This window comes from Suricata suricatta, chromosome 17 (assembly GCF_006229205.1).
Source record: "Suricata suricatta isolate VVHF042 chromosome 17, meerkat_22Aug2017_6uvM2_HiC, whole genome shotgun sequence".
Lineage (NCBI taxonomy): Eukaryota > Metazoa > Chordata > Mammalia > Carnivora > Herpestidae > Suricata > Suricata suricatta.
This window is the reverse complement of record NC_043716.1, coordinates 13747124-13763956: the sequence shown is the minus strand read 5'-3', so window position 1 is coordinate 13763956 and position 16833 is coordinate 13747124. Positions and strand designations below refer to the sequence as shown.

The 16833-nt window shown below is 39.4% G+C and overlaps 1 protein-coding gene across 1 annotated transcript in view; it reads left to right on the top strand.

Moving 5' to 3' along the window:
* The window catches only part of RPA1 (replication protein A1), a 67368-nt gene that overhangs the window by 7022 nt on the left and 43513 nt on the right, over window positions 1–16833 (top strand). The window contains exons 2-4 of the mRNA XM_029928151.1: window positions 11889–11939; window positions 13452–13530; window positions 14151–14259. Coding sequence (XP_029784011.1) covers window positions 11889–11939; window positions 13452–13530; window positions 14151–14259 — 239 coding nt within the window. The remainder of the gene's footprint in view (window positions 1–11888; window positions 11940–13451; window positions 13531–14150; window positions 14260–16833) is intronic.

Below are 16833 nucleotides of genomic sequence, written 5' to 3'. Positions count from 1 at the left end.
TCTCTCTCCCCAACTCTCTTTCCCTCTTCTCCTCCGCCTGGTCCTCCATTAGGTTTCTCCTGTTTTACTGTTAGACCTATGAGTGCAAACATATGGTATCTGTCTTTCTCGGCCTGACTTATTTCGCTTAGCATGACATCCTCGAGGTCCATCCACTTTCCTACAAATGGCCAGATTTCATTCTTTCTCATTGCCATGTAATACTCCATTGTATATGTATACCACATTTTCTTGATCCACTCATCAGGTGATGGACATTTAGGCTCTTTCCATGTTTTGGCTATTGTTGACATTGCTGCTATGAACATTGGGGTACATGTGCTCCTATGCATCAGCACTTCTGTATCCCTTGGGTAAATCCCTAGCAGTGCTATTGCTGGGTCATAAGGGAGTTCTGTGGATAGTTTTTTGAGGAACTTCCACACTGTTTTCCAGAGCAGCTGCACCAGTTTACATTCCCACCAACAGTGTAGGAGGGTGCCCGTCTCTCCACACCCTCGCTGGCATATATAGTCTCTAGAAGCTTTTTATTTTGATGAGCTCCCAATAGTTCATTTTTTCTTTTGTTTCCTTTGCGCCCTGAGACGTGTTGAGTAAGAAGTTGCACGGCTGAAATCAAAGAGATTTTTGCCTGCTTTCTCCTCAAGGATTCTGATGGCTTCCTGTCTTACATTTAGGTCTTTCATCCATTTTGAGTTTATTTTTGTGTATGGTGTAAGAAAGTAGTCCAGGTTCATTTTTCTCCATGTCGCTATCCAGTTTTCCCAGCACCATTTGCTGAAGAGACTGTCTTTATTCCATTGTATATTCTTTCTTGCTTTATCAAAAGATTAGTTGACCATATGTTTGTGGGTTCATTTCTGGATTCTCTATCCTGTTCCGTTGATCTCAGTGTCTGTTCTTTTCCCAGTACCATACTGTCTTGATGATCACAGCTTTGTAAGACAGCTTGAAGTTTGGAATTGTGATGCCTCCAGCTTTGGTTTTCTTATTCAGGATTGCTTCAGCTATTTGGGGTCTTTTCTGGCTCCATACAAATTTTAGGATTGTTCTAGGTCTGAAGAATGCTGGTGTTATTTTGATAGCGATTGCATTGAATATGTAGATTGCTTTGGGTAGTGTCCACATTTTAACAGTATTTTTTCTTCCAGTCCATGAGTATGAAATATTTTTCCATTCTTTTGTGTCTTCTTCAATTTCTTTCATAAGCTTTCTATAGTTTTCAGTGTATAGATTTTTCTCCTCTTTGATTAGGTTTATTCCTAGGTATTTTATGGTTTTTTGTGCAATTGTAAATGGGATTGATTCCTTGATTTCTCTCTGCTGCTTCGTTATTGGTGTATAGAAATGAAACTGAATTCTGTGGATTGATTTCATATCCTGTAACTTTGCTGAGTTCATGAATTCATTCTGGCAGTTATTGGTGGAATCTTTTGGGTTTAGCATATAGGGTATCATGTCTTCTGTGAAGAGTTAAACTTTGACTTCCTTTTTGCCAATTTGGATGCCTTTTATTTTTTTGTGTTGTCTGCTGAGGCCAGGACGTCCAATACTGTATTGAATAACAGTGGTGAGAGTGGACATCCCTGTCGTGTTCCAGACCTTAGACGGAAAGCTCTCAGTTTTTCCCCATTGAGGATATTATTATCAGTGGGTCTTTCATATATGGCTTTTATGATCTTGAGGTATGATCCTTCTATCCCTCCTTTCTTGAGGGTTTTTATTAAAGGATGCTGTATTTTGTCAAATGCTTTCTCTGCATCTACTGCGAGGATTTGTCGTTCTTGTCCTTTCTTTTATTAATGTGATGTATCACAGTGATTGATTTGTGGATATTGAACCAGCCCTGCATTCCAGGTATAAATCCCATTTGGTTGTGGTGAATAGTTTTAATGTATTGTTGGATCTGGTTGGCTAGTATCTTGTTGAGATATTTTGCATCCATTTCATCAGGGAAATTGGTCTGTAGTTCTCATTTTTAGTGAGGTCTTTAGTTTTGGAATCAAGATAATGCTGGCCTCATAGAATGAGTTTGGAAGTTTTCCTTCCATTTCTATTTTTTGGAGCGGTTTCAAAAGAATAGGTTTTTAAAATTTTTTTTGTTTTATTTATTTAGTATTGAGACAGAGAGAAACAAAGCATGAGCAGGGGAGAGACAGAGAGAGAGGGAGACACAGAATCCAAAGCAAGCTCCAGGCTCTGAGCTGTCAGCACAGAGCTTGACGCAGGGCTTGAACCCATAAACTGTGAGATCATGACCTGAGCCGCAGTCGCTTAACTGACTGAGCCACCCAGGCGCCCTTCAAAAGAGTAGGTCTTAACTTTTCTTTAAATGTTTGATGGAATTCCCCTAGAAAGCCATCCAGCCCTGGACTCTTGTTTTTTGGGAGATTTTTGATTACTAATTCAATTCTTTACTGGTTATGGGTCTGTTCAAATTTTCTATTTCTTCCTGTTTCAGTTTTGGTAGTTTGTATGTTTCTTGGAATTTGTCCATTTCTTCCACATTGCCCAATTTATTGGCATATAATTGCTCATAAATATCTTTTATTATTGTTTGTATTTCTGCCATGTTGGTTGTGATTTCTCCTCTTTCATTCTTGATTTTATTTATTTTATTTATTTATTTGGGTTTCTTTTTCTTTTTGATCATACAGGGTAGAGGTTTATCAATTTTGTTAATTCTTTCAAAGAACCAGCTCTTGGTTTCATTGATCTATCCTACTACATTTTTGGTTTCGATAGCATTCATTTCTGCTCTAATCTTTGTTATTTCCTGTCTTCTGCTGGTTTGGGGTTTTATTTGCTGTTCTTTTTCCAGGTCTATAAGGTATAAGGTTAGGTTGTATATCTGAGACCTTTCTTCCTTTTTTTAGGAAGGCCTGGATTGCTATATACTTCCCTCTTATGACTGCCTTTGCTGCATCCCATAGGTTTTAGGCTGTGGTGTTATCATTTTTGTTGCCTGCCATGTACTTTTTAACTTCCTCTTTAACTTCTTGGTTAACCCATTCATTCTTTAGTAAGATGTCTTTAATCTCCAAGTATTTGTTGTCTTCTGAATTTTTTATTGTGGTTGATTTTGAGTTTCATAGCATTGTGGTCTAAAAATATGCACGGTATGATCTCAATTTTTTTGTACTTGTTGAGGGCTGATTTGTGACTCAGCATGTGATCTGTTGTGGAGAATGTTCCATGGGCACTCGAGAAGAATGTGTATTGCATTGCTTTAGGATGATGTGTTCTGAATATATCTTTAAGTCCATCTGGTCCAGTGCATCGTTCAAGGCCTTGTTTCCTTGTTGGTTTTCTCCTTAGATGATCTGTCCATTGGTGTAAGTGGGCTGTTGAAGTCCCCTACTATTGTGGTATTATTGTCAATGAGTTTCTTTATGTTTGTGATTCATTGATTTATATATTTGAGAGTTTCATGTTGGGGACATAAATGTTTGCAATTATTAGATCTTCTTGCTGCATAGATCCCTTAATTATGATATAATGCCCTTCTTCATCTCTTGTTACAGTCTTTATTTTAACATCTAGATTGTCTTATATAAGTATGGTTACTAGGCTTTCTTTTGGCAACCAGTAGCATGATAGATGGTTCTCCATCTCAAGATACTTTCAATCTGAAGGTGCCTTTAGGTCTAAAATAGGTCTCTTTTAAATAGCATATAGATGGATCTTGTTTTCTTATCCATTATTACCCTGTGTCTTTTGATTGAAGTGTTTAGTGCATTGATGTTTAGAGTAAGTACTGAAAGATATGAATTTGCTGCCATTGTGTTTCCTGTGGAGTTGGAGTTTCTGGTGATGTTCTCTGGTCCTTTCTAGTCTTTGTTGCTCTGGGTCCTTTTTGTTTTGTTTCGTCTTTTCTCCCCTCAGAGAGTCCCCCTGAAAATTTCTTGCAGGGCTGGTTTAGTGATCACAAACTTCTTTAGTGTTTGTTTGTCTGGGAAACTCTTTATCTCCTCTATTTTGAATGACAGCCTTGCTGGATAAAGAATTCTTGACTGCATATTTTTCCGATTCAGCATGTTGACTATATCCTGCCGTTCCAACCTGCCAACCGTCTGTGGATAGGTCTGCTGCAAACCTTATCTGTCTTCTTTCATAGGTTAAGGACTTTTTTCCCTTGGTACTTTCATAATTCTTTCCTTGTCTGTGTGTTTTGTGAATTTGACTATGATATGCCTTGGTGATGGTGGTTTTTGCTGAATCTAATGGTAGTAGTTGTGTGCCTCCTGGATTTTGATGTCTGTGTCTTTCCCCAGGTTGGGAAAATTTTCCACTATGATTTCATGCATGTGGTTAAAAAATTTTTTTTCAATGTTTATTTAATTTTGAGAGAGAGTGACAGAGCATGGGGGAGGAGCAGAGAGAGAGACACACACAGAATCCGAAGCAGGCTCTAGGCTCTGAGCTGTCAGCACAGAGCCTGATGCAGGGCTGGAACCCATGAACTGCGAGATCATGACCTGAGCTGAAGTTCACCACTCAACTGACTGAGCCACCCAGGCACCCCCGCTTTTGTAAAAATTTTTTTAAATGTTTATTTAATTTTGAGAGAGAGTGACAGAGTAGAAGTGGGGGAGGAGCGGAGAGAGAGACACACACAGAATCAGAAGCAGGCTTCAGGCTCTGAGCTGTCAGCACAGAGCCTGCATGTGGTTTTTAAATGAAACAGAAAGGTGTTTGATGAAATTATTGACATTTGGCCCCACCCCGCCCCAGTTCTTTTCCCTAGAAACTTAAAAAAAAGAATCACCTTTATTGAAATCTAATGTGATTTACACACAATAAAAACTGTGTATAATAAACATATATAATAAAAATTCAAGATCTGTGCAGTTTCATGAGCTTTGGCAAATTTCCCATCCGCTGATTTCAACCTAGGCAAACCAGACTTTAGACTTCAGTTTCTTTATCTGTAGAGGTTAGTTTTGAGTATTCTAAAATTTTTTTTTTTAATGTTTGTTTATTTTTGAGAGAGACAGAGAGAGTGTGAGCAGGGAAGGGCAGAGAGAGAGGGAGACACAGAATCCAAAGCAGGTTCCAGGCTGAGCTGTCAGTACAGAGCTTGGGGGGGGGCGCGAACCCATGGACTGTGAGATCATGACCTGAGCTGAAGTTGGACGGTTAACTGACTGAGCCAGGTAGGAGCCCCAATTTTTTTTTTAAGTAGGCTCTATACCTAACATGGGGCTTCAACTCATGACCCTGAGATCAAGACCTGAGCTGAAATCAAATTGGACATTTAACCCACTGAGCCACCCAGGTACCCCCTCTCTCTGTTGGAATATTTTAAATTATAAATTCAGTTTCCTTAATGGATATGGTACTGTCTAGATTCTCTGCATTTTGTATGTCAGTTTTGATAATTTGTGTTTTTCAAGGGACTTAGCCATTTTATCTTTTCCATAAAGTTGTTTCTAATATTCCCTTATTATCTCTCATATATATAATCTAATGTATATGCTATGTAGTGATGCATTTTTCATTTCTGATATTGAGAATATTTGTTTCTATTTCTTGGCCAGACTAGCTAGAGGTTTATCAATTTTATTGATATTTTCAAAGCACCAGCTTTTGGTTCAGTTGTTTTATCCTGTTGTTTATCTATTTTCTGTTTTATTGATTTTTTGCTCTTTTATCATTTCCTTCCTTCTATGTGCTTGAGTTTAGTTTATTCTTTTCTGGCTTCTTATGGTGGAAGCTTATGTAATTGATTTTGGACCTTTTTTTTCTCTAAGCATTAAAGGTATAATTTTTCCTCTAAGCATTGCTCTAGTGAATCCCATAAACTTAGATTGTATTTTCATTTTCATTCTGTTAATAATACTTTCTGATTTCTCTTGTGATTTCTTTTTCAGTATATGGGTTATTAACATGTTTACTATTTACGAGGCACCTGGCTGGCTCAGCAGGTAGAGCTTACGACTCTTGATTTTGAGGTTGTGAGTTCAAGCCTTAGGTTGGGCATAGAGATTATTTTAAAAGAATAGAAGTTTACTGCTCAATTTCCAAGTATTTGTAAATTTCATAGATATCCTATTGTTGGGATTTTTAGTTTCATTCCAGTGTGGTCAGATAATGCGCTCTCTGAATTCAGTCTTTCGACACTCATTGAGGCTGGTCATATTGTCCAACATATGGAATCTTGATGAAACTGTTCCAGGTGCACGTAAAAGAATGTTTATTCTGCAATTGTTAGATGATCTAATTAGGTCAAGTTGGTTAACAGTTTAATCTTTTATATTCTTCTCCATATTTTTTTTAATCTCTTCGTACATTCTTTCCTGAGAGAAGGAAGTTGAGACCACCAATTATAATGATGGACTTGTCTATTTCTCCTCCTAACTCTGTAGTTTTTGCTTCATGTATTTTGAAATTTGTTATTAGGTGTATACATTTATCATTGTTGTGGCTTCTTCAGGCATCAGCCCCATTATTATGAAATGTCCCTTTTTAGCCCTGGTGATATTCTTTGTCCAGAAACCTTCTTTCCCTGCCAGGAATCGTACTTCTTTTTTCAATGTTTAACTTTTCGCTTGTGTCTTTATATTTGAAGTGCAGTTCTTGTAGACAGCAGATAGTTGTATCTTACTCATTTTGACAAATTTTGCCTTTTCTTGGAGTACCTGAACCATTTACACTTAATATGGTTACATGTTTGGGTGTAATTTTTTCATTTTGCTGTTTTCTATTTGTCCAGTCTGTTGGTTGTTGTCATGTAGCCTTTCCTGACTTGTGGATTATTTGAGTATTTTTTATAATTTGAATTTATTTCCACATTGGTTTATGAGGTATACTCTCTGTTTTACTTTTTTAAGGAATGCTTTAGAGCAGTTCATCTTAGTTTGGACTATTATTACAAAATATTTTTTATTTCTTTAAGTGTTATTTATTTAAGTAATCACTGCACCAAATGTGGGGCTTGAACTCACAACCCCGAGATCAAGAGTTGCATGCTCTTCCAACTGAGTCAGCCAGGCGCCCCTATTACAAAATACTTCGGACTGGGTGATGTGGACAACAGATTTGTTTCTCACAACTCCAGAGGTTGGAAAATCCAAGATCGAGGTGTCAGCAGATTCACTTCTGGGTGAGGGCTGTGTTTCTGGCTTACGTTACCATCTCCCCATGTGCACACATGACCTCTTCTTTGTATATGAGAAGAGAGAGCTCTGGTGTGTCTCTCCTTTTTTTTCATGTCTATTTATTTTGAGAGAGAGAGTGCGAGCGTGTGCATGCATGCTTGCAAGCAAGGAAGGGGCAGAGAGAGAGAGGGAAACCCGAGCAGGCTCCGTGCTGACGGCCCCCCGACCATGCCTAAATGGCTGAGCCGCCCCAGTGCCCCACGGCGCTCTTCCTCTAAGGGTATGAATTCTGATATGGGGGATCTACCCTCATGACTGTATTAAAGCAAATTACCTCCAAAGACCCCACTTTCTGATGTCATCACATTGGAGGTTTGGACTTCAACATATGAATTTGGAGAGGTGGGACACAAATAATTAGTCTAAAACATGGTGGTTCTTTCTTTTTAAAAATTTTTTCATGTTTATTTATTTATTTTGAGAAAGGGAGAGAGAGACTGAGCATGAGTAGTGGAGGGGCAGAGAGAGAAAGGGCGGGAATCCCAAGCGGGCTCTGCACTGTCATCACAGAGCCTGATGAGGGGACTCCATCCCACGAACCTTGAGATCATGACCTGAGCCAAAATCAAGAGTCAGATGCTTAACTGACTGAGCCACCCAGGAGCCCCTCTCTCTTTTTTAATTGAAGTATGGTTGAAACACAATATTATATTAAAGTTTTAGGGGTACAACACTGTGATTGGACAACTCTACATGTTATGCTGTACTCACCATTGACTGTTTTGATCTTAAAATACTCTTTTTTTTTTTTTTTAATGTTTTGCATGCACAAGCAGGGGAGGGGCAGAGAGAGGAGGGGACAGAGGTTCTGAAGTGGGCTGCTGTGGGGTCTAACTCAGTGAACCATGAGATCATGACCTGAGCTGAAGCCCATGTGTCGGATGTGTAACTGAATGAGCCACCCAGGCTCCCAGGCTCCCCGATCTTAGAATACTCTTTAACAATCATTGCCCCTCTGCCCCCTAAGAGCTTTTGTATTTGTGAGTTATATCCACCTTACCATATTCAAAATTATAACTGAGATATTTCTAAAACACTTATTCATTTCAGATAATAATAAACTTATGCTAACATAAATAACATGTTTTTTAGGAAACAACTGTATATTTCAAACAAATAGAAAATTGATATTGTTTTACATTTTTGTACATTGCTTTAGTGTCTGGCTTTAGAAGATATGACAGATAGATTTTCATATCAGCTTCTGCATTCAATATATTGATATTTGGGGGGAGGGTGGTCTATATGAAGGAAATCTGGCCTCAGGTTCGTAGTTGGAGAAAGGGGGAGTATTTTAATGTTCTTTTTCTTTTTTTTTAATCCTTGTGAATTATAATATAATAATAAATATATATTTGGTTTTTGTTTAGTTCCTGGAACAGAGCTCCTAAAACCCTTGGCGTTTGGGAGGAGCTTTTTTTGTTATTCATAGTAGGCCCCTTTCAACCATACCTGAGTTTACTTTAAAGATGACTTGCTGAAGCCCAAGATAGCTTCAGGATGGGGGCGCTGATTGCTAGGGGGAACCAACCATGTGATTAGAAGGTTGGAACTTTCAGCCCACTGTCCCCCAGTCAGGAGATTGATCTAGTCACCAATGGCAGTGATTTAATCAACCATGCCTGTGTAATGGGACTTTCAAAAATCCCCTAAACAGCAGGGATCAGAGAGTTTCCAGGTTGGTGAATGCATCTGCATGCCAGGAGGGTCACACACCCCAAACTCCACCCTGGGACAGAAACTCCTGTGCTCGAGATCCTTCCAGTCCTGTGCTATGTACCTCTTCATCTGCTTATTCATGTGTATCCATTATAATATCTTTGTAATAAGCCAGTGAAGTGTTTCCCTCAGTTCTATGAGCCTGAGGAGGGGTCACAGGTACCTCCAGTTTGTAGCCAAGTCAGGCAGATCCTGGGGATCCACTACTTGAGGTTGGTGTCTGAAGTGGGCAAAGAATGGTCTTATGGGACTGAGCCCCTAATCTGTGGAGTCTACACGAAGTCTGGGTAGTGTCAGAATTGATTTGACTTGTAGGACACCCACTGGGTGTCTGCAGAGAATTGAAAACCTACGCGTGTGGTGTCGGAAATGGTTGTGAATAGAAAAAATTTTTCTCTAATGCCACATTAAAACTCAACAGATGTTAGTTTCTTAAAGGTTGTTGGACTGTAGAATTGGTCTATCTTGCATTTTTAATGGATCTTTTACCTATACATTATGTATAATGTGCATTGGGCATTTGGAAGATACTGGTTTATTGCATTATGCAGATCTTCTGAATATTTTTAAAAATTTTTAAACATTTATTCATTTTTGAAGGAGAGAGAGACAGAGCATGAGAAGGGGAGGGGCAGAGAGAGAGGGAGACACAGAATCTGAAGCAGGCTCCAGGCTCTGAGCTGTGAGCACAAGAGCCTGCTGTGCGGCTCGAACCCACAAACCGCGAGATCATGACCTGAGCTGAAGTCAGACACTTAACCGACTGAGTCAACCAAACACGCCACAGATCTTCCGAACACTGATCTGTTTCATTATATAGCAAAAACTCGTGCTTATTAATCTTACTGCTGATTTAATCAGAAAAGTCTAAGCGTTAGGAAGCTGTAAAACTCATAATTGGTGAATAGAAGTTTTCAAAAGTTCTGATTTTCACTAGAAAACCGTTTTATCATTGGCAATAAAAAATGTCTTCTTTGGAAACAGGCTTACTTTATTTATTTATTTAAAAAAATTTTTTGACATTTATTCATTTTTGAGAAACTGAGTGTGAGTGAGGGAGGGGCAGAGAGAGGGAGATATAGAATCCGAAGCAGGCTCCAGGCTCCCAGCTGTCAGCACAGAGCCCGACACGGGACTCAAACTCAGACACAAGATCATGACCTGAGCTGAAGCTGGATGCTTAACAGACTGAGCCACTCAGGCGCACCCCGTCACTTTATTTATTTTTTAGAAAAGATTTACTAAATTCCGAAGGTTGAATAACCTGTTTGTCATTGGGCTTTCAAGTAAAAATGATGTTCTGCTGAAAAAGTGGCTAGTTCAACTCACAGCTCAAACAGTTGCACAAGCGGTGACAGCCAGTGCTCCAGTGTGCGGCAGAAGTACTTTTTGCCTACTTCCCATATTGTTGCATAGAAGATTTAAAAATTTCTGTACACAATATTGAGTTGTTTTGGCAGCCTGTCGATTGATTGACTTGCAAATCAGCTGATCCCTTGGAGACTGGAATGGGTCCAGAACAGCTTTTACTCCGGGTGTAGTCTCGTCCTGTTTCTGAAGCATGACCTTTCTGGGCTTTCTACTGAAGGCAGCAGGTGTTTATTGAGTGTTGTGCACTCAGGCTGACGAGAGCTCAGCTGTGCTCTAGCCTGTGTGAGCTCCGCTCGCTTTTCAGTTTATAGCTCTCTAATACTTAATCTTGGCCTGGCCTTGTGGAGTCTCATTCTGTGTATCTGCAGCTTAGAAATCGGCCAGAGACTCCAGGGAGCCCCTGTGCGGGTCATTGAGGCCCTAACTCTGGGTCGCTTGTCACCTCTGGTATCCTGCCTCCATGAAATCCAGCTAACTTGCCTCCTTGAACTCTGCTCAGTAGGACTGCCTTGTGCGTCCTGGGCTCCCTTCTCCCGGCAGTGATCCAACAGTGTTCCGCCCAGGAAGCCAGGAGGATCGTAGCGTTCCCTCAGTTCCCTCAGTTGTTTCTCTTCTTGCAGGGACCACAGTCTTGCCCTGCCTCTTGTCCAGTATGTGAAAAGGCCGTCTATTTTTGTCCAGGTTTTTAGTTGGTGGTACTGTTTATTTCAGCATGAGCAAGAGCAGAGGTCAGAGAACCAGTCTTCACTGCTGTTAGTTTTTTTCTGATGATTGCCTTTATTTTTTAAAAAGTAAGATTACTTACTTACTTAAAAGTAGGCTCCAGGGCAAATGTGGGACTCAAACTCATGACCCTGAGATCAAGAGTCATGTGCTCCACCGACTGAGCCAGCCAGGCACCCCTCTGATGGTTACCTTTAAATGGTAGCGTTTTAAAAACAAACTAAAAGCCTGGTTGGTGTTCTGTTTTTTGTAGATATTATTGTCATAATTCCCAATAGAGACATGGGATTTAAAACTCAAAAGGTATTGGGCGCCTGGGTGGCTCAGTCAGTTGAGCGTCCAACTCTTGATGTCAGGTCAGGTCTTTTTTTTTTTTTGATAATTTATTGTCAAGTTGGTTTCCATAGCTCAGGCCTTGATACCAGGATTGTGAGTTCAAGTCCCCCGTTGGGCTCCGCACTGGGCATGAAGCTTACTTTAAAAAATGCCAAAGATATAAAAAGAGGATTCAGTGAGGTCTGCCTCCCACATGTGGCCCCTGCTCACCGTTCTCTCAAAAGAGGCAACCAACGTTATATAAACATCTTTTTAAGGCTGCATAATATTGTTTTAAAGATTTCCCATACTTACCTAATTATCTATTAATGGGCACTATAGGAAAATTAATGTTCTGAATAATGCGTACACATTTGATGCCCGTATTTTGGAGATAGTCATTGTATTCTTGTTGGTAAGCATGCATCCCACTTTTGTGATTTTATCCATAGTGATAAAACTAACTAAATTTTCAGATGACATGCTCCAAAAAGTCTCTTTAACAGTGTTATCTGTGGTTTATTCCAAATGCCAAACTGTAAAAATAGAGATTTTGGTCATGATTTCAATGTAGATCTCATTCTGTTTTTACTCTTTCAGGCCATAATGCAACAGGGAGATACCTCCATAAAACCTGTCCTCCAAGTCATTGTGAGTACCTGTGTATGTTTTATGTCAAGCTTTTAAAAACTTTTATGTGATTATACATTACGTTTGATGAAGCACATATAGATTCGTCCACTTTAGGAAATTCTCTCCATTATCACAAAAAATAGGCCAATCCTGCTGTGACTGTAGGAGAGGGGAGAGGGGCCACGGCTTTTTCTTTTCTTTTTTTCTTCTTCAATATAACGTTAGCCACAGTGAGACTTCGGGGGTTTGGATTTGAGCCATTGCCTTTCTTTTTTTTCCACAACTGATGGATGCTGTAGTGCTACACATCATTACTGTTGCCTTCTTACTTCTTTCTTCCTGCCCTGAGGTTTGTCTTGCTTAAATCTGCCTTATATGGGCCTGCAATGAACGTGTCTGCTTAAAATTCTTCATTAACCCTATCATTCATTTAAGGGTTTTTCAAAAATTTAAAAAATATATATTTTTTTAATGTTTGTTTATTTTTGAAGGAGAGAGAGAGACAGAGCGTGAACAGTGGGACAGGGGCAGAGAGAGAGGGAGACACAGAATCTGAAGCAGGCTCCAGGCTCCAATGTGGGGCTCAAACCCACAAGCCATGAGATCATGACCTGAGCCAAAGTTGGACACTCAACTGACTGAGCCACCCAGGTGCCCCTATTTAAGGGTTTTTTTTAAAAAATGTTTACATTTATTTATTTTTGAGAGAGTGAGACAGAGAGAGTGAGCAAGGGAGGGGCAGAAAGAGAGGAAGAGAATCCCAAGCAGGCTCCTTACTGTCAGCACAGAGCCTGATGCAGGGCTCAAACCCACAAACTGTGAGATCATGACCTGAGCCAAAACCAAGAGTTGAACACTTAACTGACTGAGCCACCCAGGCGCCCCAAAGGGTTTTAAATTTTTAGTGGGAATTTAAAAAATGAATAGAAGCAGAAGCCGGGATCATTCTGCGTATTCTAAGTCAGTAGGCCTGGTGATCTCCTTGTGACTCCCAGACTGGCTGGCAGGCATCTTAAGGCCCCGTTTCTGTATTGCACTTCCTGTGGAGAGCTGCTTCTGCTTTCCTGCAAGTGGTGATGAGTGCCTGGGCTGTGCCCCAAGTCATGTGCACACCCCTCGAATGTCTCTTTGCCTCATTCTCCACCACACTTGTAAGCGCCTTCAGGGCAAGGATTTTTTGTTTTTTGCATTTTGTATTTTTAGCATGTTTTCTACACAGCACCTTGCATATATTAGGTGTCTTATACTTTTTTTTAAAAAACTGATTTTCAATTAAATTTGAGTTGGAGAGAGAGAACACGAGTACTGGCAACTCATTTCATTCTCATCTGTGTTGTGCTTAACAATGTTAGAGAAAAGCTGGTGGGAAAATCATCATAGTTTCTTTTGCTTGGGTGTAAGTGTCAAGAGAATGGGCGAGCAGTTCAGTGTTAGTGAACGAGTGACAGACCCACTCTCCTGCCACTTAGAGGTGATTATCTCTGGGGACTGGGGAGGCGGTCTGTCTAATGAATCACGTTTTCTCTCTAGAACATCCGTCCCATCACTACAGGGAATAGTCCACCCCGTTACAGACTGCTTATGAGTGATGGATTGAACACTTTGTCCTGTAAGTATGATGTATAAAAATCCAGGAATTTGTGCTTAAATAATAGAAGCACACCTAGCACTTTGATTGCAATAACTTGGGGCATTTCAGAGGTGCACACTTGCCTGGCCGTGCACTTCAGACAGAAATGCAGCCGGCAGAGAGCATTCTAACAATAGACTGGATCTAGTGGAAAGCTGCCACTTGGCTTAATTAATTTTCTCTAACTGGTGCTCTGTTTTCTTTGATTAATTTCCCTCAGGATGATATTGACATTTAATGAATATAATGGGTTAGCTGTCCTATACTTGCCTCTTTGGGCTTTTATTTCTGTGTTGGAAACTTCACAAGCGAGAAAGACAATTTGCAGAATATGTGCTTGCTGTCTCTAGTCACAAGGTGAAGAACACAGAGAAGATGGAAAAAATGATTTTGGGCAATTTAAGAAATACATTTCAGAGTAGCAGCAGATGTTTAATGCATAGTAAATCATATTGTTTTTCACTATGAAGAATCTGAATCGTTTTAGTTTCAGAAACATTCAAGGCGTTGTTTTTCTTTGCTAGTCCAGGTGTGATCAGCTTTCGATTGTTATGACTGAAATATTGTGGGAACTAAAGAAATCTCTTCGCTTGTTTCAGCTTTCATGTTGGCAACACAGTTGAATCATCTTGTTGAGGAAGAACAGTTGTCTAGCAACTGTATTTGCCAGATTAACCGATTTATTGTTAACACTCTGAAAGATGGAAGGTATGTTTTTGTTTTTATTTTTTAGGGTTTCCTTTGGTTTTATTGTGTTTCAGAATGGGGACTAATTTTTGAACAGAGAAGTCCATTGGATACCAAAATTCGCTTAGGAATCAAAAAGACAAGCTTAGAGTTTACAGCTCTTGAGATTTGAACTCGGATGACTAAACCATGGCACCAAAGGGAGAGAAATATGGAAACAAATTGGAAATTTCAAAGCCGGAGATTAAAGCCAAATGCAGAACTCTTATTTCTAACCTCTTCAGAAGCACTTTCCTTAGCGTTCTCTTTTAAAGCAGCTTTTAATGAAAAGGGGTCACTTATACAGAGCAAAAGAGGTGTCCTGAATTAGGTGACACTGCTCCTTTTTTGCAGTCTTGAGTCGTTCATAGCAAATACTTTATTCAGCCACTATACAGTATGCTGAGGACTTCTGGACGCGACATGCTAGAGGTGCAGTGGCGAGCATCCTGGTACTCCTGGGTCAGACCTGTTTTGTTGAGGGGAGGATTTTAAGTTCTTTATTTTCAATCACCGAACACATGAGAAACAAATACGGCAAGCGTTCCCGCCTTAACGAGGGTATGCCAGTGTATGTTTCAGGATTATCGGTGCATTTCCAAGTAACTTTTGCTTTATATTTGTTTGCTATATTGTTATCCTTATTAGTTTTCAACTTCTTTGTGCTTAATCTTGGGTATCTTTTAGAAACCGTATATACTTTTATTTATTTTTTAACTTTTATTAAAAAATATTTTTTAATGTTTATTTTGAGAGAGAGTGTGCATAAGCAGGGGAAGGGCAGAGAGACAGAGAGACAGAATCCCAAGCAGGCTCCGTGCGTCTGAGGAGCACAGAGCCCGATGTGGGTCTGGAATTCACAAACTGTGAGATCATGAACTGAGCCCAGATCAAGAGTTGGACACTTAACCGTCTGTGCCACCCAGGTGCCCCAGCAGCATATAATTTTAGAAGTCAATTTGAGGTTTAGTTGGTAAGTTTATTCTGTTTATTATTGATTTTTTCTAATTTTTGTGGGGTTTTTTGTGTGTTTCTTATTTATTTTTGAGAGACAGAGAGAGAGAGGGAGACACAGAATCTGAAGCAGGCTCCAGGCTCTGAGCTAGCTGTCAGCACAGAGCCTGACGTGGGGCTGGAAGCCACGAACTGGGAGATCATGACCTGAGCCGAAGCCGGACGCTTAACCGACTGAGCCACCCAAGCGCCCCTCATTTTTGTGTTTTTACCATGTTTTTGCTTTATATTTTTCTTGCCTTGGATTGATTGGGTTTTTCCTTAATCCTCTTTTTTGCCTCTGCTGGTTTGAAAGGCATTCTATTTGTGCTGTGTTTTTGTTTGTTTGATTTGTTTGTTTTTTTTGCGGGTACTCACAATAAAAAGAAATCCACATGTGAATTAAGAGAAATTCTAAAGTAGGTCAGTATTTTTACCATCCTCTCAAATAAAACAAAGGTCACAAAATGGTCTATGTTTAGTGTTCAATTTTGTTTTTATTTTCTCTGATTAGTATTCTCTACATACACTGTTACTTAGATTTACCTGTAGTTTGTTAGTTCCCATTATCTCCTTCATCACACTCCTTCCTTTTGAGTTCAGTTCTATTTTCCTGAATATCTTTTAGCAGCTCTTATAGGGAAAGTTTGTGAATGATAAAAATCTGTCATCTAAAAATGTCTGTTGCTGGGCGCCTGGCTGGCTGAGTCAGTGGAGTGTGCGACTGACTTGGTAGTGAGTTTGAACCCCAGTTTGGTTAAGCATCTGGCTTTGGCTCAGGTCACGATCTCATGGTTCGTGGGTTCAAGCCCCGCCTCGGGCTCTGTGCTGACAGCTAGCTCAGAGCCTGGAGCCTGTTTCAGATTCTGTGTCTCCTCTCTCTCTCTGACCCTCCCCTGCTCACGCTCTCTCTGTCTCTCAAAAAAAAAACAAAAAACAATAAAACACAAAACAAAACAAAACATGAACCCCACTTTGAGTGTAGAGATTACTGAAACAAAGAAGTAAAATTAAAAAACTAAAAATGTCTGTTTCACTCTCAGTTTAACTAAGTATAGAATTCTAGGTCGACAGTTACTTAGTTGTTACTGTCTTCACCCTGATGTACATATTATGTACATAATTATGATGTACATATTATGTACATAACATGTTCATATGTACATAAAACTCAAATAAATAAAAATAACTACAATTCCACTAGAAATAACTATTAGTAACATTTTGTTGTAATCCTCCTAGAATTTTTCTTTGAACATAAATATTTATTAAGTTTGTATTTTCCTTAAAAAAACTTTATAATATAGTTTTATAATTTCTTTTTTAAGTTTATAGTGGTTGGTTTTACATGTTCTTAAATAAACCTCTATGTCATATATTGCTTAGTATGCCACTGTTTAGGTTTACCATAATTTAATTAACATTTAGTATTCTACAGCATTTCACTATTTAAAGTATTTTACCAGTGTTCCTTAGAGCACTTAGAATATACTGGTAGCTCTCTCTTTCTGTGTTCAGATTTTTAGGGATGATTATTTTAATAAAAATAACACAGAATCATTG